The 21,130-nt window shown below is 41.6% G+C and overlaps 3 protein-coding genes across 7 annotated transcripts; 1 reads left to right on the top strand and 2 right to left on the bottom strand.

Moving 5' to 3' along the window:
* The first annotated feature begins 2,330 nt into the window (after window positions 1-2,330).
* Window positions 2,331-11,215, top strand: LOC117812403 (dual specificity protein kinase CLK4-like). 5 transcript variants are annotated; one of them, XM_034683135.1, is made up of 14 exons: window positions 2,331-2,437; window positions 2,567-2,611; window positions 4,468-4,554; window positions 4,781-4,851; window positions 5,225-5,384; window positions 7,236-7,302; window positions 7,392-7,505; window positions 7,663-7,829; window positions 8,365-8,459; window positions 8,605-8,734; window positions 8,865-8,947; window positions 9,100-9,179; window positions 10,443-10,533; window positions 10,626-11,215. In XM_034683135.1, exons 1-14 carry the CDS (start codon window positions 2,416-2,418, stop codon window positions 10,776-10,778), a joined length of 1,365 nt encoding a protein of 454 aa, XP_034539026.1. In that variant the 5' UTR covers window positions 2,331-2,415; the 3' UTR covers window positions 10,779-11,215. The 5 variants fall into 5 exon arrangements, with proteins under 5 accessions (XP_034539026.1, XP_034539025.1, XP_034539029.1 ...); XM_034683134.1 differs by having other exon boundaries at window positions 10,623-11,215; XM_034683138.1 differs by lacking the exons at window positions 2,331-2,437; window positions 2,567-2,611; window positions 4,468-4,554; window positions 4,781-4,851; window positions 5,225-5,384 and adding an exon at window positions 6,038-6,071 and having other exon boundaries at window positions 10,623-11,215.
* Window positions 11,216-13,702: 2,487 nt separating this feature from the next.
* On the bottom strand, window positions 13,703-16,402 carry LOC117812728 (glucose-dependent insulinotropic receptor). Its single transcript, XM_034683640.1, has 2 exons — window positions 15,844-16,402; window positions 13,703-14,373 (listed from the first exon to the last, which is right to left on the bottom strand). Exons 1-2 carry the CDS (start codon window positions 16,400-16,402, stop codon window positions 13,703-13,705), a joined length of 1,230 nt encoding a protein of 409 aa, XP_034539531.1.
* Window positions 16,403-19,152: 2,750 nt separating this feature from the next.
* Window positions 19,153-20,590, bottom strand: or101-1 (odorant receptor, family B, subfamily 101, member 1; the record flags this gene model as incomplete). The annotated part of the gene is made up of 3 exons (XM_034683637.1): window positions 19,153-19,480; window positions 19,617-20,276; window positions 20,372-20,590. Coding segments are annotated over 3 exons (1,044 nt in total), but the record flags the coding sequence as incomplete, so codon positions are not given.
* Between the last annotated feature and the right edge of the window lie 540 nt (window positions 20,591-21,130).

Raw genomic sequence — 21,130 nt, 5'->3', positions numbered from 1 at the left:
AAAAAAACCTAGGGAGTTGGATGTTTTGCTTTCACAGAACTTATCATTTGGAATCACCTTTAATTTGATCGTCTTTTAAAAAGTGGTTTGAAACACTTTTCTTGGTGTCAATAGTTAAACAAGGTTTGTTGTGGCTCAGTGTTATGTAAGTGATGGCTTACAAAGTTATGTAGCTTCCTATATGCTGCCGACGTAGTCTATTAAAAGCATTGTCTTGATGGGGCATCTGAAAATATAGCACATGCTGGAACATGTGCAGGATAACACGGCAATGCCAGAATCTGCATTAACTATTAGTGGCATGAGAGGCTGTTATATATTTAGATGTATTCAATAAGTGTTTGTTTGAAGGTTTAGTTTATTCCTGATTAAATTCATATCTACATCCATTTTACATTTGGATGAAACTTTGAATTACCAAGACATGGTGACGTTTTTTTCCTCTCCCAGCCTATCAGAAAGGCATGTTATTCCTGGCCTTGGTATAAAGACACTAAATGGATGGTTACTGAGGACAGCAGTGAAGTTCCTCTCATTCAGGATGCAAAAAGACAATCTGTTTCCATGTCTCAAGGTCATTAGAGAGCGATGTGAACAAGAGCTGCAGAGCGGGCGGTGCAGTGAGGAGGCATAGTGCTAATTATTAGAGCTATAGTATGACGGTGGGTTACTTTCCAGAGCTTAGACTGTTGATAGATTTCATCACAGTGTATTTTACACCATATCAGCTGATAGTCACTAAATAATCCCCTTCAATTAAAAATAAAAGTCACAGTATCGCAGCCATCAGGACAGGATTAGCCCGTTTTCCATTCGAGGCACAAAAGGCCAAAGCTTCAGTAGTATCATGAAGGCAGAGATAGTGATGTCAGATAGTCAGCTGGAAAGTGAGTCATTCACTCTGGTTGCATAGCATCTTGCTGGTGCTGGTCTGACAAACCATGACAGTTTTAGAGCTTATAGCTTCTTGTAGCCTCTAGCCGGGCTGAAAATACTTTCAAAATATCTCCATCTTCCTAAACACCACGGGATCAAGCGTTGACCCCTGGGAAATGCCACTAAATGATTTACAGAGAGTTGCGTAACTCCATTTTAAGTCTGGGTCGCTGCAGTCAGAAAGGAGCCCCCCCCTCCCCCCTTCTGCCAATTAAGCTGTATGTTGAGTGAAAGCGTCTGCACTCCTGGCACAGGTTGCAGAGTAGTGAGTGCTGGATGATCTTTAGTGAGTGACGACGGTCCTGCAAGTTGTCAGCAGCAGTGAGGCGTACTCAGCTTTGATTTACAGTCGATTGAGACAGCTGAGCCAACCAGCACAGAGAGGGTGATCCATATCTGAGCTGAGGAGGAGGAGGAGGAGGAGGAGATCACTGCTCTGGAACGACTAACACTCCTTGACATTGTTGGCTATAAAAAGAAAAGCCCTTTGGCATCTCAGAGGCCTATCAGCTAATACACATGTCAATATACAGTAGAGGACAGAATGTATGCATTTCAAACTTGAAGTCACAATGTCCTTTAACGGAGCGGAAATTTATTATCCTTTATTTGCAGTGGTGATTTATTTATTCATGTTAGAGTAAGCACTGATATTGAAAATCTGCTGCAAATATAAAAAGACAAAGTGATAGCATACAGGGGGCTGGAGGTGGTGAAAAGATAAATAAGAAATGATGTGGAGGGGAAGAAAAACCCCAACTGTGATGGCATGTCTGCTATTTGTGGAAGAGGGACAGGGGGAGACGAGGAGAAGGTTAAATTACAGAGGATTCGTTACTGCAAACTGTAAGCTTGTGGACATACTGTTGTCGACATATCAATCAACCTGGGGAACTCTGTTTGGATACCTAAATTAAAAGAGACATTTTAAGACACAGTGATTATGTTATGGTCAAACAAAAAGCGTATTGAGTGTAAAAGTTATTAATTCCACCAAGTAGGTTATGTTTAGTGTTGGCAATATCGGAAAAGCACTGGCCCAGTTTTGGAGAAACTTGGTGGAAGGGTAAAGCATTCGCCAAGAAATAACCAATACAAATTTGAAGTGGATCCGGATATGACTCACAAACAAACCATCAAAACTTCTTAAAGTCTTAGGATTATAATTGTACATACTGTATAATGTATGCACAAGCAGATTTGTATTACTGTTAACTCTAGAATATAAATCACACAGGAATGCAAGTTTTAAGTTTATTTTTGGGGTCTCTCAGAGGCAACAAGGTTGAATCTGTGCTTCTGTGTGAAGACTTCCTCTGCATTCGGCAATGTGCAGGTTCAATGCAGATGTGTAGCTGTTTTTCTAGCACCATCTGTTATCGCAACCCTGCCAGCTACCCATACGGGAGTGGAGCTCAGCCTATGGTAGCATTGATTGAGGCCCTCAGCAATTAGCTGAGGGCCTCGCACTACCCTCTGATGGTCACTTGCCGTCTTAAAGGTACAGTGTGTTATATTTGGCTGCATTTATAAGAACAGAATTGGTAGAAATGGAATATAATATTCATAAGAATGTTTAAATTAAGTTGTTTAATTTGAGTTAACTTGCTGTAACATGTTTGCATCACAGGAGCTTCTTGTCCTTGTAGGCCAACATGCTTCACCAACGAGAGGGGTGAGCAAGGGGGGGTTTCAATCTATTATCTGATTGCTGGATAGCGCTAAATATTTCCATTTTTACACATTGCACCTTACAGGTAGGGCTCTTTCAATCAAAGCAGCATTCCACACGCTTTGTTTAGGTCATAGTATACCACTGTTTTCTTTAACAGCATGATTATGACCTAATGGAGGAGGAAAGTGTTAAAAAGTGGCGCCGCTCACTCATTACGTATCCAACTATTCAAATGCCATTTTTGGGGTAAAATATTGCAACATATTTGTTGCACTGGTGTAGAGGACGCAGCTCGTTCTTTAGATTACAAAAAAATACATTATAAGTGCATCTTATTCAGATAATTTTACTGTATATTTAAGACTGGAATGTAAACTTTGAGTGAGAGTCACCGACCCTGACTAGTAAGAAAACAATCCTTTGCTCAGTGGAAAAATATGCACCTCTTTGTACTTAATTCTTTAGATATAGTTACTCTCAGTTCTTGTTTAGTTAACTGAGCCTGATCCAGTGTCGGCTCTATAAACCTAATTTCCCCAAAGGGACCATTGTAGTCTCACGTTTACTTCTCGCCCTTTGGAAGCCGTCCTGCAGGCTGGGGGGTCGTAACTCAGCCTTTTCCAAAAGGCCAGGGAAAGCCCTGGAGTTAGAAACACCAATGGGTTTGTGGGTTGGAGGGATGTAACACTATGTATAGCTCTGAAAACAGAGAAGGGGGGGGGTTCAGGAGACAGGAACACTTTGACCCAGAGGATCCAGAGGATCAAGGGCTGTGGAGGGTTTGAATACCAGGCAGAGCACAGAAGAAGAGTTATGAGGATTCCTGCACCCCTCTTTATGGCAGAACGTGACTGTGAGCAGATTATTTTTCAACTCAGTTGAATGCTTTTACCTTTAACAAGTGTAGAGGAGCAGCAGGCAACAACGAATGCAGGAGGAAGGCACTGAAGGTTTTTTTCAGTTTTAGGAAGTTCTTTAATCAAGATAAACCTCAAACTTTGTAAGTAAAGCTTTTCTTGTCTGTCTGTGGAAACGATTTACTTCTACTGTGGAACAGCATGTTATTCCTGTTAGAGTCATTGAGTCAGAAAAGCATGCAAAATAAACCTGAGAGCCAGTTTGTATTTTTGAAAGTATAGTTTACATATGTCTCTATATTTCCAAGCTGAACTACTTGAATTTCCCCGTGTGGGATGAGTAAAGGAATCTTATCTTAACCTGAAGGGAATATCAGATATCTCAAGATGATTGAATGGGTTGCGATTAAACAACCCCAGTTCAAAAAAGTTGGGATGCTGTGTAAATTATTAGTAAAACAGGATTTGATGGTTTGCAAATAACTCAAAGTCTAATTGAAAATAATGCAAAGACCACATATAAAATGTTGCAGATGAAAATTTTTTATGTTTATTTGGAAAAATGTATGTGAAAGAGGTTCACCACTCTCTGAGAGACTGCGTGAGCAATAGTTCAGCAGTTTCATTAAAAACAGAAATGACTCTGTAGTGGAAATCACTGCATTAAAAACAGACATGACTCTGTAGTGGAAATCACTGCATTAAAAACAGACATGACTCTGTAGTGGAGATCACTGCATTAAAAACAGACATGACTCTGTAGTGGAGATCACTGTATTAAAAACAGACATGACTCTGTAATTGAAATCACTGCATGAGCTTAAAATCACTTCTTAAATCCATTGTCTGTGAACACAGTTTGTCACTGCATTCTCAAATGCACCATGCAAAGAGGAAACCATATCTAAACATGATCCAGTAACAACATAACGTCTCAGTGCCTGAGCTCATTGATCTGTCCACCACATGTCATGGACCTCCTGTGTGTTTTCTCTGCAGAATCAGACAGTGTATCTGTGGTCACAGAGCCCGGTGTGTTCATCAGTATTATGGGCTGGAAGGACAATGAGTGTGGTTCTTTTGAAGGTATTTCAATGCTTCAATTAGGATTTCTTGTTATATTTAACTCCTAATAATGTTAAATGATTTGTTTTAGATATTTTCATTTTAATTATTTGTGTGTACTTATGTGTGTGAATGAGTTTTTTCTAGCTTTGCCCAACTTCTCTATCTGTTTTATCTTGATTTTCATTCCAATGTTTGCAGCAACCACAACAATAATTCACGTCTCTGTCTTTCGTCCCGCTGATAGAAAATGAGTACCCGGGATCAGACGGAAACTACAACCAACACACACACTGCACTTCCCCAGTCGTTTCTCTGGTACGTCTTTCTTTCTCCTCTTCCTGTAAAGCATGACCTTAGTGCTCACATACGGTATGTGTTAGATTGGAATGAAGCAGTGACAATTGTCAGTAAAGTTTCCTTTGAAAACTCCCACGGAGAGAAGTTGAGGTTCAGTTCTCACCTTTCTGATGTGTCGACAAAAACTGAAAATGTAAAAGCTCTTTAAAAGTAGGACTTAGACTTACTGTAGGTGTTCTTTCAAGGTGTTTTTTTACATTCTCACCTTGACTTTCTCTGTCTCTGTATGTGTTGTTGATCTTTATGTCCCCAACCAAACCAACACCATCCTCAACACCTGCCTTCATCCCTTTGTTCGCCATTTGTCACACGAATCCAACCTTCAACTCAGACTGACGACAACACGCTCCACTGTGAATCTGCTTCCCTGGGCGACAGTGCTGTCATCACCGACCATGATGAAGCTCAGAACGGTCACAAAGCAAAGAGCAGTGAGGAGGATGAAGAAGGACACCTGGTCTATCACATTGGCCTGGTGATGAAGGATAGATGTACGTGACTCTAACCTTTAGTCTGTTCTGTTTGTTTTAAAGCTTTGAGTTCCCAGCAGCATGAACTAGATTTTCTTGTCAAACTACCACCCACATCTATGACACATGGTTTCTTTTGAGTGTGCAGAAATCAGTTCCTCCAGGATTTTACAGGGTTTTTTTTGTGATTGTTGCGGCCCAAAAAGCCTGAATTTGCAACAGCTTTAGGAAAAAAATGCGGTTAAAGTTGCAATTTTTTGTTGCTTTTTTCCCCCAATAACATCTATGGGGCAAGTAAATACGCTAAATTACAGTTGTTTTCAGAAAACATTCTTGATGTGGCCACTGTGACTGTATTTTGATTCTCTTGATTCACAGAAAAATGCCATGAAAGGGTTGTATTGCACATTTACGACGGTCCCTGAATGCATCTGCAGTGACAGTCAGTTCACGGCACTCTGAAATGCATCTGCATCTTTCAACAAGGAGTTGATCAAAACTTACTAAATGTGTCTGATGTTTCACCAAACTGGAATAAATCAAGCTGTAGATGCAGAGCTTTTTACGTAATAGCGGCAAAAACGTCAAATATTAAACAGACGTCCCCCGGTTGTGTTTTTGTCACTATCGCACACCGGGGGGTAAAAATTATGAATGAAGATGAGACAGATGCATGGAGAGCTGGTTCACACAGCCCACCTGCTGCAGGTAGGTGACCAAGCAAACACTGAGCCCCTCAGATAATAACTCTAGTATCTATAAATAACAACGTTGTCATCGTCACTTGTCCTGCCTGCTGTCCTAGCTTTTCACCCGTTCTCTGTGCGTGTTTTGTTGTTGAAAAGTGCCAATCAAGTGAGGACTTGCGTTTATGTTCCAAGGAAGTCAAATTGATGACGAAACCGATGACGTGCAGGGGCTGAGGTTAAGGTAATTGGTCAAATTTGCAGGAAACTTGCGGTGGTTGTATAAAATTGTAAGGTTGTGCAAAAATCGCGCTGATTGGTTGAATTTGCGTTGATAGTTGCGATCGCGAAATCGCAACTTCCTGGAGGGACTGATTAATGTTTCAAAGCTACTGTGACAAACTTTCTGTGGACACAGTGATACCTGTTGATCTCATTATTCAAACATTTGATATGCAGTATAAAAAGTAACGGATGTATGGTTAGATTTAATTACTTTTAAACGCAGTAAGTAGGAACAGTGAATGAAAAAAACCAGCCTGTTAACGGGATCTGTTATTACTCGTGTTGTCAAACAATTCATTTTTAAATCATTTTAACTGCACTAGATTGATCTCTGAATTTCTGGAGTTCATCTCAATTAATTGCATTTTTAATCCCATGTTTAAAATTCACATATGTTGCATTTAAAAACAATTTTAAGTTCATATCAAGACTATAAAGTAACTTTTACCAGTGTCCTATAAAATGAGTAACTTGAACGTTATCATATTCCTGTGGAGTTAATTACTGTAAAGTCCAGAATCTAAGTCTTCGTGCAGGAAGCAGGAAGACACTGCGGCAGCTGAACTACGGTGTGCCGAAAGGGACAAAATTGCTGAACTGAAAAAAGAATAACATATGAATTTATGACCTAATGGAATCATGATTGATGCGTTAACACTGACATTCAAGGGTATGGCATTGTTGTAAAGTGATAGCAAGAAAACTAATGAGAATAACAAATTGACATCGAGCATACTTCCTGCAACAAAAAGTCAAAGACTAAAATGTTCTCTCATAAGCTGTCAATCACAGCATACATACTATTATTACTATTATTTGGTTGCACTGAATGTTGCGTTTAACTTTTAAAATGCAGCTGCTTACACTATGACTTGTTTAAACGTCTAACTGTCCTTCACAGACGAGGTTGTGTCGACGCTGGGAGCGGGAGCTTTTGGAAAAGTGGTGGAGTGCACCGACAGAGAAAAGTAAGACATCGTACCAATCAAACCTTGTTATTCCAATTAGTTATTTTGGCTGAAGCACATGTACTACTACATTCTATGTCCACTGTCAGAGGCGAGCAAGTAGCGGTGAAGATTGTGAGGAACATTGATTGTTTCCGAGAGGTAGCGAAGTCTGAGATCGTAGTGCTGGAAGAAATCAACAGCCTGGATGACGACAACAGATTGTGAGTGAAGCCGCAGGAAACAAGCACTCAGTTTTATCTGTCATGTTTTTGTTCAGGTGTTGGATAAAAACCAAAGGATAATTGGGACTTTAATTGAATCATATGCTAATACTTCATATGCTACATCTTATATTTTGCGTCACCTTCTTGCTGTCAGTGCCTGTGTGAGGATGCTGGACTGGTTTGAGCACGAAGGTCACATCTGCATTGTGTTTGAGCTGCTCGGCCTCAGCACCTTCGAGTTCCTGCGACAGAACAAGTTTCTGCCGTTCAATGTGGAGCAGATCAGACACATGGCCTTCCAGATCTTCAGAGCCGTCTGCTGTGAGTCCACTGTTTGTATGTTGACCTCTGACCCCTGATTTCAAGTTGTTGTTTCTTGTACTTGTGAATCCACTCTTCTTCTTTGCTTTTGGGGGAACCATTTCCAAATTCTCTCCAATTCTCCAGCCTTGTCTTAACATGGCAGCTAACTGGATCTGTTTATTTTTTACTTGTAATTTTGAAAATCCAACAAATCATTGCAGATTTATTACTGCTAATGGGCCTCACAAGTCTTGCACATGCAAAACAGAGAGATGCCAAAGAGATGCCTAAATTGCCATATTTTTCAAATTAGGTTAACTGAAAAAGCTAGAGAATTACAAATTGTAACCAATTGGTTGACAGACAGCACTCTGTAGCTGTTAGCAAGGAGGCCTCAATGGCACCTCTTTGCCTGTTGTTAGGTCAAAGTTAGGTTGATTCAGCATTTCCAATATTGCTGCTGGCTTCAAATCTCAGCTTCAAAACCCACGGAGACTTACAACACTCAAACTTCAAACATTCAGAGAGTTGAACTGTTTGTGTGTATTTTCAGTCCTGCATCGTAACAAGCTAACCCACACGGACCTGAAACCAGAGAACATCCTGTTTGTCAGCTCGGACTACGACCTAGAGTACAATAACGACAAGGTAACGGTTGTGCTCCTGCTGACAAAACACAAGTTATACTGTTGTTTCCAAGTTTGCAAAGTGATGACAGATGTGTAAAACCCTATGTTTCTGTGTGTGTGTGTGAGTGTGTGTGTGTGTGTGTGTGTGTGTGTGTGTGTGGCAGGGGTGTAAGAAGAAGACGCTCAGAAGTCTGGATGTGAAGGTGGTGGATTTTGGTACCGCAACATTTGACCACCAACATCACGAATCTCTGGTGTCAACACGACACTATCGAGCTCCAGAGGTCATACTGGGTATATACATAACTCACACATCCACACACACAAACACACACCAACACACACTCACAGAAACCGACTGAATTGGCCTCATTTAGCTGGATTATATAACTGTATGTATTTAACTGTGTGTGTTTGTGCACAGATCTGGGCTGGAATCAGTCGTGTGACGTTTGGAGTCTGGGCTGCGTTCTCATGGAGTATTACCTGGGACGCATACTCTTCCAGGTACACAGACACTCACACACACACACACGCACACACGCACGCGCACACACACACACACACACACACACACACACACACACACACAAACACTCATTAGTCACATGTTGTAACAATTTAAATTGAGTTTCTGTCCTGCCTGTCTGTTGTTTTAGACTCATAACAGCATTGAACATTTGGCGATGATGGAGGAAGTCTTGGGGCCGATTCCTCCACACCTACTGAAACAGAGCAGGTAAGAGCTGAACAACCCATTACATTAAACGATTGCGATTTCGCGATCGCAACTATCAACGCAAATTCAACCAATCAGCGCGATTTTTTCGCAGCCCTGCAATTTTTTACAATCACCGCAACTTTCCCGCAAATTTGACCAATTACATCAATCTCAGCCCCTGCACGTCATCGGTTTTGTCATCAGTTTGACTTCCTTGGAACATAAACATAAGTCCTCACTTGATTGGCACTTTTCAACAACAAAACACGCACAGAGAACGGGTGAAAAGAGGGGACAGCAGGCAGGACAAGTGATGATGACAACGTTATTATTTATAGATTTAGGGGCTCAGTGTTCGCTTGGTCTCTACCTGCAGCAGGTGTGCTTTATGAACTAGCTCTCCTCACCTCCATGCATCTGTCTCATCCTCATTGATAATTTTTACCCCCGGTGTGCGTTAGTGACAAAGATACAACCGGGGGACATCTGTTTACTATTTGATGTTTGACGTTGTTGCCGTGGTTACCGTAAAAAGCTCTGCGTCTACAGCTTGATTTAATCCAGTTTGGTGATACATCAGACACATTAAATAAGTTTTGATCAACTCCTTGTCATCAAAGATGCAGATTAATTTCAGAGTGCCGTAAACTGACTGTGCATCAGTCGCTGCGAGGTGCATTCAGGGACCGTCGTAAATGTGCAATACAGTCCTTTCATGGCATTTTTCTGTGAATCAAGAGAATCAAAATACAGTCAGTGGCCACATCAAGAATGTTTTCTAAAAACAACTGTAATTTAGCGTATTTACTTGCCCCTGAGATGTTATTGGGGGACAAAAGCAAAAAAAAAAATCGCAACTTTCACCGCAATTTTTTCAAAAAGCTGTCGCAAATTCAGGCTTTTTGGGCCGCAACAATCACAAAAAAATCCTGCAAAATCCTGGCGGGACTGTTTTACTATCTTAGCAAAAACAGCATAATCCATCTTTCATTTTTTTTAATATTTTATGGTGATAACACAACTTATTGAGTATTATTGTTGTCAATAGAAATCGTATATGTAGGGAAATAAATGTTGTTGAGTGAATGAGTGGTTAACACTTGCAACTTTACATATCACAATCTCTCTGAGCACCCCTAAAAGTCTGATCCTAAAATCCCTCTGTAAAAACCTTTTTATTAAACTGTAATGCTGAAAAAATGTTTTGTGGTATTGGTGCTGGTTGGGAACACCATCCTTGAGATAACTCATGTCTTTGTGTGTGCACTGTTTTTCGTGTAGAAAGCAGCATTACGTGAGCAACGAGCGTCTGAACTGGGACAACCAGAGCTCCTCTAATGACTACATCAAGAAACACTGTCAGCCTCTCAAGGTAAGACCAAAAATCGACCAAACAGCTGCAGCCGTCAGGTAGCGGTAACAGCAGCAGGAAGTGCAAGTAACAGTAAGTTTATCTCTCAGCAGTGTATGTGGAGAAGGAGCGAGGAGGAGAAGCAACTGTTTGACCTGCTCAGCTGCATGTTAGAGTACGACGTCTGCAGGCGGATCACCCTGGAGGAGGCGCTGTGGCACCCGTTTTTCACTCCGATGAGGACACCAATGAAGCAGCGCAGCTAGCACAAACCAACCAGCACACTCACACACACACACACACGCACGCACACACACACACACACACACACACACGCACGCACGCACACACACACACACACACACACACACACACACACACACACACACACACACACACACACACACATTCAACATCTACCTCGAGCTGTAATCTAAGAGTTGTGATTACTTGTTTGGTTTTGTGGTTCTTGGTTTATGAGTTTGATGATTTTCAGAAAACAGTTCAGAAAGCATTCCTGTTCCCTTCAAATAACCTCCCATCCTCAGACGGCAGTGTGCATGCCATTGTGAAAGGTATTTGTATAGTTTGTTTGATTGATTGATTGATTAATTGATTGATTGGTGTAATGTTGAGCATTTCAGTTTTTCCATTATTCTTTGTCCTCTTTGTCAATAAATATGTTGCATTTCTGCGCATCTTCCTTCTGCTGAAACAGTGTGAATTTGAACTTAAGTGATGAGGTACTTCAACCAGAATCGGACAAATCAGGTTTTTCTTTCTGCATTTAAAACTATAGACCTTCGCAGATATTTGACAAAGAATCAGAAGTAACATATCTCTATTTCTAGCTCAGCTGATAAGACTCGATGAACACACTGTCGTCTGTCAGTCTGGAGTACATGTAAGCGACCTAACCAGCCTGGAAACCTCTGACGTGACCGTTTTGTTGATACAGACTGCTGACCCGTGGAATGTACAGCATTTATCAAAATACAAACATCAGAGGAAGTTTCCATGACAGAACATTTATCCAACTATGAAATATTACAAGTGCTGGAGCGGTCGCTCAGATAAACAGCGAGCTTGTCTACCGTCTGTTCAAAGCTCCTAAATCACAAACATGTAATAAAACAATATAAAACAAAGAGGGTTCAACAGCCGGGCTCACAGTTCATGTCTAATGTCATGTTCAGTATGTCACCAATGTTTGCTGGGTGTTATCAGTGATCTCTCTGTCCGTTTAATTGGCACCACAGAGACAGATGGTCATTTAGGACAGGTGTCTAAATTTGCTTCTTTGTAAAACTGGACACCCATGTGAGAGACATCAGATCATTTATACAGACATATTTAAACAGACACTAGATATTTGGAAAAGGTACTTCAAAAACGCAAACTTTGTTAAACTTTACATGAAACGATTTTTGTGCATATTTGAGCAAGATCAATAAGATGATTTGGTCAACAGAGGATTTCCAGCTGTTCCCACTCTCATCCTCTCATTTCTAAGTGAAGTTCCTGTCAGACAGCATCCACAAAAGCTGCACCAGAACCAGCTTACTCACATCACGCACCTTAATAACATAATTTATTAAGGATTTCAACATTCCTGGACCCCCCTATTTTTGGGGCATTTCTGCAATCGGACAGCCTCGAATAGCCACCAAATAAACCGGCACTTGCTTTTGTTGGGTGAAGGGATTTGTCCCCAAAATACTCTTGTCGTGTAAACCCCTCTACTTTTCCACGTGGCAGCATTTATTCATTTTAAAAGGCCTTGTGGGACCCAAAAAGGTTGCAGAAGTGTGATGCAATGTGGAATTAATGTCCTTGGGATGTGAATCAAGGTCTTGTGCAAAAGATCATCAGACATTTTGAAGGAGAATCTGTTTATCAACTTCAGCTAGAGAAGAAGAGAGTTTGCTTAGTTTGCTAACGTTACTTGTGATTCCAACAACATTCCAGTTTTTTCAATACCTGAAGAGTTATCTGTAGACCTTGAAATCCAAAAGGGAAGTTGTTAAACACTTGACCATGATTGTGGGTTTGACTTTGGTGAATTACAAGTTCATCAACATGCATGGAAATGACTTGTCTTGTGATGTCAGCACTTTGAAGACAAATTAACTCATCAACTTTCGACTTTAATATCTATGAAGACAGACATTAAGGAACAAGCAGACTTTAAAAATACGATAAATGAATCATGTAAAACAAAACCAAGAAAGGTCGACAATGTCAGACACTGCAAATGACCCCTGAAGAACATAAATGGCACTGTATCTCCATTACAATACATGACATTATATATTGTTAGCCTATAGTTAGGGCTGGCTCAGGCTTGGACAAGCTCTTAGTTATGCTGCTATATGCTTAGACTGCTGGGGGAACTGACACACTGGGATCCTGACTTTCTGTCACTCTCCTCTCTCTGCCTGTCTCTTACTTTAACTCTTCCTGTCCCATTAAAGTTACTAACCATAGACCTTTCTGGAGTCCCTGAGCTCCCTTGTCTCATAGGTTCCTCTGGATCTCTACTGTAGATGAGCTGCTCCTGTGGATGTGCCAGACTCCAGCTGCTACAATCCTACTATCTGTCTCACCACTATCATCTCTCTCTCTTCATCTCCCTCTATCCTTCTCTCCAACACAGTCTCAGCAGATGTGTGTCTAACATGAGTCTGGTCCTGCTGGAGGTTTCTGCCTGTTAAAGGAAGTTTGTCCTTGCCACTGTAACTTGCTAAATGCTGCAAAGTGCTCTGCTCATGGTGGATTAAGACGAGAGTCCTGTCTGTAAGATGGGACTGGATCTTATCCTGTCTTGATGTTGGGTCTTTGTTAATAATATAACATAGAGTACAGTCTAGACCTGCTCTGTTTGGGAAGTCTTCAGATAACATTTGTAGGGATTCAGGGCTTTATGAATAAAGTTTGATTCATGTTTTTTATGTTGGTATGAGATTAACAAAATTAAGTTAATTTTGACCAAAGCTTTTTCAGGCAACTAGAAAGTGTAAGGTGTGATTTTTAAGTATTACCATATGTCTCTGCAAGAATGAATGCTCTGAAAAATTATTTTGCAGTATCCTTCGCAATGGCTCAAAGCCGTGGCAAGAGATGGATAATCCATGCTACTATCGCAGTCAGTAAACCGTCCTCTGACGCTGACTGTTTCTCTGTTTTTTTCTTACATGCTTGTAAGATCTTTATCACTGGTGACTATTGGCTGCACCTGTGAAAGCTCCAGGATATCTACACCAGAAACAGCTGCTTGTGTCAGGCCAGGTTGCTGGGGGTTGCATCTTGCGGTGACGTGTGGTAGTCCAGCAGCTGAAGATCTATCTCCAAAGCAAGAAAAAATGGCTGCTAGTTGTAGCCGCACCTCTTTTTGCCAGCAGGCGTACACTAGAGGATTGATCTGTGAGTTGGACAGTCCTAAGAGCCACAAGTGATTCTCCATCACTTCAGTAACTTTGCAGCTTTTACACAGAAGGTGAACTAAGCACGCCACAAAAAATGGGCACCATAGGATGAGGAAGCAGCCGACAAGCACTGCCACTGTCCTCAAGGCCTTGACATGGCCTGTGAAGCACATCTTCTGCTGCCGATGATGGCGATGATGCTCATTATGTTGATGGTGATGGTGCTCAGTCGTTCTGGAACCAGCTTGCCGGATTTGTAAGATCTGCTTCTGGTGGCTGCAGGAGATTTTAAGGATGTCCAGGTAGATGTAAACAAACACAGTGAACACTGGAAAGAAGCAGACGCTGAACAAAACAACCATGTCCACCTGTTGGATGACCGAGAAGAAGGCACAGAAGCCGTTGTAGCCGTCAGTCTGCAGCTGTCGCACCATAACTGGGGAATACAGGTGAGGGTTACTTATTGTTTTCTATTAAACATACATTTTTAGGCTTGGATTATCAAGAGAGGAGTCCAAGAACAACATAGAGGACGCCATCGTCAGAGCTGTGTGAGTTTTATTTTTGGGATCAAATAATATTGTTGGACTTTTAAAGGGATTTGCAAAATCATATTTTTCTTTTGACCCATTTTTAAGTGCTGTAGTCCATTTCCCAAGCCAACTGTTAAGAGTTGTGGTTTTTTTGAAATAGGGTTTGGGAATAATGGTGGTTGTATGAGGTACTTATCAATAATAAGTGTATTACCTACCTTGTTGAGAAACCAAGCAGAGAACTGGAGCAGAAGCAAGGCTATGAAGCACTGCAGACGGAATGAACTTTACAATGTAGTTTAGACAATTTAAAGCCCCTGTGAGGAGTTTTTAACTGGTAATGAAACCAACCAAAACGTACACTACTGCCTCTTTATGACAAGACAACCAGGGAAGAGACTGGCTAACTGTGTAGTTACCATAAATGTCTGAAATGGCTTTAGGGGGGTAGGCGTGAACCTTTTATGAGATTTCCCACTGCAAATAATCGCAATGAGTCAGGTCTTGACTGGAAAGGACAACAGGGAGTGATCTTTTTTTAAAACAAACCTTACTGCACATGTAAAGGACAACATCACAAAGAGATGGGAGGCACTACTTTGGCCACAAGGGGCTCCAAAATTCACATGGACCAATGTTCCTCACAGGAGCTTTAAAGAAAGTCCGACCCAAAAGTAGGGTTGCTGTACTCTCAAGACATGTTTCAGCCCTTTGCCGTCAGAGAGCCACCTAGTTTTAGAACTATTTGCAGATGTGACACATACATGTTACTCTGCCTGTATTGCACTGATCAGCTGAGATCTGCAGGCTTTCATAGAGACAAAAAACATAACCAGACCAAAAAGTGAGCGATGTTGACAGCAATGTTAATTTAAAAAAAGATGCTTTCTCACGGCACCCCGAGGTTTGGGTTGGACTTTCTTAAAATAGGCTGAATTGTGTTGTAAAATTGACCTCTAATGATCTGATTGGTCTACAATGGTTTGCAGCCTAGCCACTGTGTAGGTTCTCCATCCAGCTAGTCAACAAACAGGCTGAGCTGACTGGGACCACCTGTGTATCCCCACACCAGCATATAAAACCCAACTGTTTTTGGGGTGCACCAAGAAAGAAGAGGTTTTCACCTTGTTCCTGCACAAGGATCTTCATTGCATTTAACAGCGTGCAGTTTCTATGTAGATGTTTAGCTCTTTCTAGTACCACCAGCTACCTGGAAGTACTTGAGTAAAGCTTATGTTGGCATTGAGTTATGAGGTATGGACAGACCCCACACCTGTGACCACTTCACTGAGACAACGAAAAAAAGGTATCAAAAGTGCCTCATCCAACCCCTTTCAAAACAAATGTATAATTTGTATATGTGTATGTCTCACCAGGCAAGAACCCCACCATGTAGGAGCTGATCCACAGAACCAGCAGAGATCCAACTGCCGTCCACCTCCCTGACAGCCGGGAGTATCGCAGGGGCGCCTTAATGGCTGCGTAGCGATCAAGTGAGATGAGGAACATGGACATGATGGATGCTATGCAGGGTGACACCACGAAGGCCATCCGCATCAAACACTGGGCTTTGCCCTGAGCGGGAGGTTTGGTGTTCGTTGGAGGATCATGGCTCTGCTGGTTTTCAGTGATATTGTAGCTGTTGAAGTCTTCTGTGGCCAGACCGGTAATTGCCACACCCACTAGGGTGTCCGCCAGGGCCAGGTTCAGAACAAAGCACCAGCTCTGGCTGCTCTTCTTCAGGAGTAGTTTAAGTAAAGCGGCTGCCACCAGCAGGTTTGTGGAGATGATGAAGCAAGCAGAGATGCTCAGGATATAACCCATCACACGAGGCTTCACCTCACTCAGGGCTGGGGGTCCGTTGGAGTCCAAGCAGTCTGGACTCATGCTGTCAGGTGGCTTAGTGCTGTCATGTCCCCACAAATACGACATGCTGATGATGAAAACCCACAGATTTTAGGCCAAAACTCTCAAAGCGTCATTTCAGTTGTGACCGTCTGTCAGTGATCCCATCAGGAAATGTTCAGTCCTTTAAAGCTGCCCATTAAAACACAACAAGTGGAAGTTAACTTGAGAAGATCTGTAACGTTAATCCAGTCCAATGTGAAGTGTATTAGACTCTTTTTGTTGCCAAAACTTCCATCCAGTCTCTTGGTTCTCATCACGATGTCCTTATAATCCCCTGAGCACATGCAGAGAGCAGTAACGCTCACAGCATTTTCAGCAGGTCTTGCCTGTCCCCTCCCACACTTCCACGATTACTGAGTGTATAGACACACACACTTAGCAGCTTAAACACATACATGCTGCTCCTCTGTTGCTGTTGTTGCCTCTCTGGGATTGACCTTTGTCCGAACTGCCTGCCTGCTGGCTCTCTGAGAAGCAAGATCGTTTTATAACATAAAGGTGCCGACACAGACATGAAACAATACAGATCTTCGGTCATTTTGTGTACATTTATATGGTTTCTTGTTTGCATTTTACACTTTTAACATGTATTTGTGGATGTAGTAACTAACTGTGTTCACAAACTATGGTTTTTAGAGGTGATTCTGAGCCCATGCAGTGATTTCCACTACAGGGCCATGTCTGATCTTAATGCGTCACTTAACATTTCCACATTTCAAATTTTGAAATTTTGTTTTTGTCCTCTTTTCAATTAAATACAGGCTTGAAATGACTTGCAAACCATGAAAATCTTTTTATATCAACATTTTGTATTGCGTTTCAACTTATTTGGAATCAGGGTTACATAGTGATCAGGTGGTTATGAAGATTAGAATCTTTTCAGGGTGAGTAAGACCTTTTCCTCTGCTTTCCTCATTCTGTTAGTATTCCAATATGCACAACACCTGCTCACTATAAATTATCCCTTGCGCTTGCCCCTATTGGCCATAAGAAGCATTGCAGGTTTAGAGTAAATCCACATTGCTTTCAGGTTTTAAAGCCAGATTTACTCTCTATACTACAATCTTTAGGTATTAGATATCAAATGTGACTGTGTTTTTTCACACACATGATCAATGACAAGATATATTATTTTCTAGTCTTAGTTTGTCTCTGGTAAGCTCTTCCAAAGAGTCGACTCAGTTAAACTCTAACCCTGCTCGCCTCAGAGACCTTGAGATAGACCTCTGTGGAACATTTTCCACTTCGACTCACACGCAAATAAGTCCAGCTAATGAGGCTCTCCGGCTGCACGCCTAAAACATCACCTGGCAGCAGAGCAGCTTCTTGAGCTAGTGAGCAGGAGGATTGAAAAAAGACTGGAGACATTTCTACCTTATTTTGATCTGGTTAATGGTTAACCCAAAAAGTGCCTTTATTACTATCCCATTTTGTTCATGTGTTAAAGAGAATTTCTTCTTCTTAAGTCACATGGAAACAGCTCCTAAGTTACTTTATTAGTCAAGAAATGTCCTGTAATAACCTGATACTATGACAGGATTAAACTCAGGGTGAAAAGGATCGGAATTTATAGTGACGTGAAAGTGATGGCTCTGTCTGTGTTTCAAAATGAAGGCTTTAGCCGGTAAGCTAAGCAGTAACCCTTTTATAAGTTAATTGTTTTCAAGTTAAATTAAAGATATCAAAATACTTCTGCTAAAAAAAGGGTGCAACAATAAAGAACATGATCAGACATCAAGGGGAAAACAGTCCCCAAGACTAAAGGTGCAAACTGATGGTAATAAGGCCAGTGGTTTACCTGGTAAGCTAAACTGCTTCTTCTTATTCAAGGGAAGCATTAAAGTTAGAACCTAAACCATTAGCAAGTGAGGTAATTGGTAACCCTCCTTCGAGTTACATGAAAAAGTTTGATACCTCTGCATCCATAATGTTGCAAAAGATACATAAATAAATAAATAAATAAATAAATAAATAAATAAATAAATAAATAAATAAATAATGGATCAGAAAGGCTAACTGGGCCAGCCAAGGTGAGACTTCAACCCTGGCCTATGAGTTGCAAGGTATGCTCTTGACAAGCTGATCTGATTTGCTTCTTTGTCTTTGGGCGAGGATTTGTAGCTTCGAAATTAAGGCATTGGCAGGTGAGCCAATAAGTTACGTTTTTACAAGTTTAATAACATGAGAACAAACATACGGTTGCATGAAGAATATTTCCTGATTAAGGGACAAAAAGAAAATAATCTTGTACCATAAAATATGAAACATCCATCTTATTCAGTGTACGGCAAAATTGTGAATTCTAACACACATACAATTTGTCTCAGGATCATCTGTTATATTTTAACTAAGAAATTATAATTGTACTCACTAAGTGATATTTCTATATACCGATGACATTTGGAATTACCAAAGCAGTAGTTACACAATCTTAGCACTAGGTGGAGAACTCTCTCCATGAATGAAATCTGAGATGAGCTGGGAAGTATGAAATCAAAATGCGTGATTTGACATTCTGATTTTTACCTTCACAGTTACCAAACTACTACGACAAAGTGTGAAGGGTCAGAGCAATGCCTCAGGGTTCTGCAGCAATGTCCCCGACCAGATCCTTAACCCCAAGGTGTCAAAACAGTTTGCTTTATTTTACACTCTTGATAAAATAAAAGGCCCAAGGATGTGAAAAGTTGTCTCTGAGAAAAAAAGATGGAAGGGGGTCAAGGGTCATCCACGACTGGAACTTTTACTTCAATAATCAAACGTTCAGTCACTTTTTACATTTTATTGTTTGACAGGGACCATGAACAACATGACTAAAAAGCTCATTCATATCTTACAAATCAGAAATCAACAGCATGACCACCATTATGTTTAGTTCTCTTTCCCTGCCCAGTTTCTAGATGTCCAGTCATCAACGTGGAAGGTTTTATTTCTCAGTCAGGACACCGAGTTGACATCTTTTGCGGGTAACACAGCAGCGGGTCTGATCCTGCTCATAGTCCTTCTGATGGACTCTTGCAGCTCCTTGTTCCTTAGACTGTAGATGATCGGGTTCAGGAAAGGAGTCAGAGCGGAATACAGCACAGAAACGATGATACGAATCTGCAACACATTTAAAAACAAGGCCTTTGGAATTTTTTGTGTTGTTCAACGTTTTCCTGATACATTAGCTTTTGGATCAGTTATTTCTATCCTACTCCAAAGTTTACAACAAATAGGCTCAAATAATTTCTCGTACCTCTGGTGAAAAGTTTCCCACTCTGTAGGAGATGTAAACAAACGATGCCGCGCTGTAGGAGATGGAAACCACAGTCAGGTGGGCGGCACACGTCGCCAAGGCCTTCAGCCTCTGACGGACACCCATCTTAGATATTGAAACACCAATCAGGACATAGGAGGTGAGGATGAGGACGCCGGTGGTCAGTAGAGCCACTAGTGCAAAGGAAAGGGACACAATGCTGTCCAGTGAGGCGTCACCACACACAAGCCGCCTTACAGAGGACGGGTCGCACCAGCCGTGTCTCACCACATTCTGACAGTATGTCCGATGCCAGGCCTTGGTGCAGGCTGGCATTGTGCAGAAGGTGCCAAATCCCCAGGCTCCTGCAATCAGGAGCATCCGTATGGGCCGGGTCATGATGGCAGTGTAGCGCAGGGGGTTACAGATAGCCATATAGCGGTCGTATGCCATGACAGTCAGGATGGCACGGCCAGTAACAGCCAACTGAATAAAGAAATACATCTGAAGGAAACAGCCAGTGATGGAAATGGTTTTCAAGGGTGTCAAAAAACCAGACAGCATGTTTGGAATTGTAGTGGTGGTGAAGACGATGTCCACGAAGGAGAGGTTGGAGAGGAAGAAGTACATGGGGGAGGTGAGTTTTGGATCAGTCAACGCCTGCATGAGAAAATAATACAGTAGTGGCGGTTAAGGCATCGAAACACTATCTTCATCAGATGGAGGCAACATTGATAAGACTAATTTGTCTGTACCACAAAGATGATCATGCTGTTTCCAGCCAGGATGATGATGTAACACAACAGCAGGATGACAAACAGGATCATCTTTCTCCCCCCGAGGTTGGCCAGGCCCTGGATGATGAAGAAGGACGTGACATCAGGCTCCAAGGTGCTGTTAACAGAGCTGGATCTGTGACTGCTCAACAAGGACAAGTGTTGATCTGGAAGAGTGATGTAAGAAGGGTAACCAGTGTTTTTCAATCAGTCCATGAAGGTTTGAAAATATAAGATCAGCAAACTGGGAAGGTGAGTTTGACCATATCCCTAACTGGACCAAGTCTGGGTACTGATTAAATGTGTCTTGTTTATAATATCAAAGGAAGCTTTTGGGTGCTGCAATGCTTTCGGGGCTTGATAATATCAGGGAAAATTTTCATTAAAATGAAAAACAAACACAGACACCAGCTGAGCGGAGATGGGGGGCAGGGAGATCGATGCAGAAGAAAGGAAGATTGCACAAGACAAAATATTTCCCCTTCCCCCATAACTATTCTGCTGTCCTTCACTACTTGGCTGCAAAGGTTGCTGTATAATCTCCTACATCATGATACCTCCAAACAAGGCAAAATAAAAGCCTCTTCAAAAAGTGAGCTCAAATATTTTACGATGGAATTCAAGTCTGAGTCATCAGTGCTCAAGACTAAGTCAAGTTACCAGTCCTTAAAATCAGGTTTTGAGTTGGACTCCAGTCCTAGTCCTGGACTACAACACTCCCACCACACATTTCATGTT

This window comes from Notolabrus celidotus, chromosome 5 (genome assembly GCF_009762535.1).
Source record: "Notolabrus celidotus isolate fNotCel1 chromosome 5, fNotCel1.pri, whole genome shotgun sequence".
Classification (NCBI taxonomy): Eukaryota; Metazoa; Chordata; class Actinopteri; order Labriformes; family Labridae; genus Notolabrus; species Notolabrus celidotus.
This window is presented reverse-complemented; position numbering and strand designations above follow the sequence as displayed.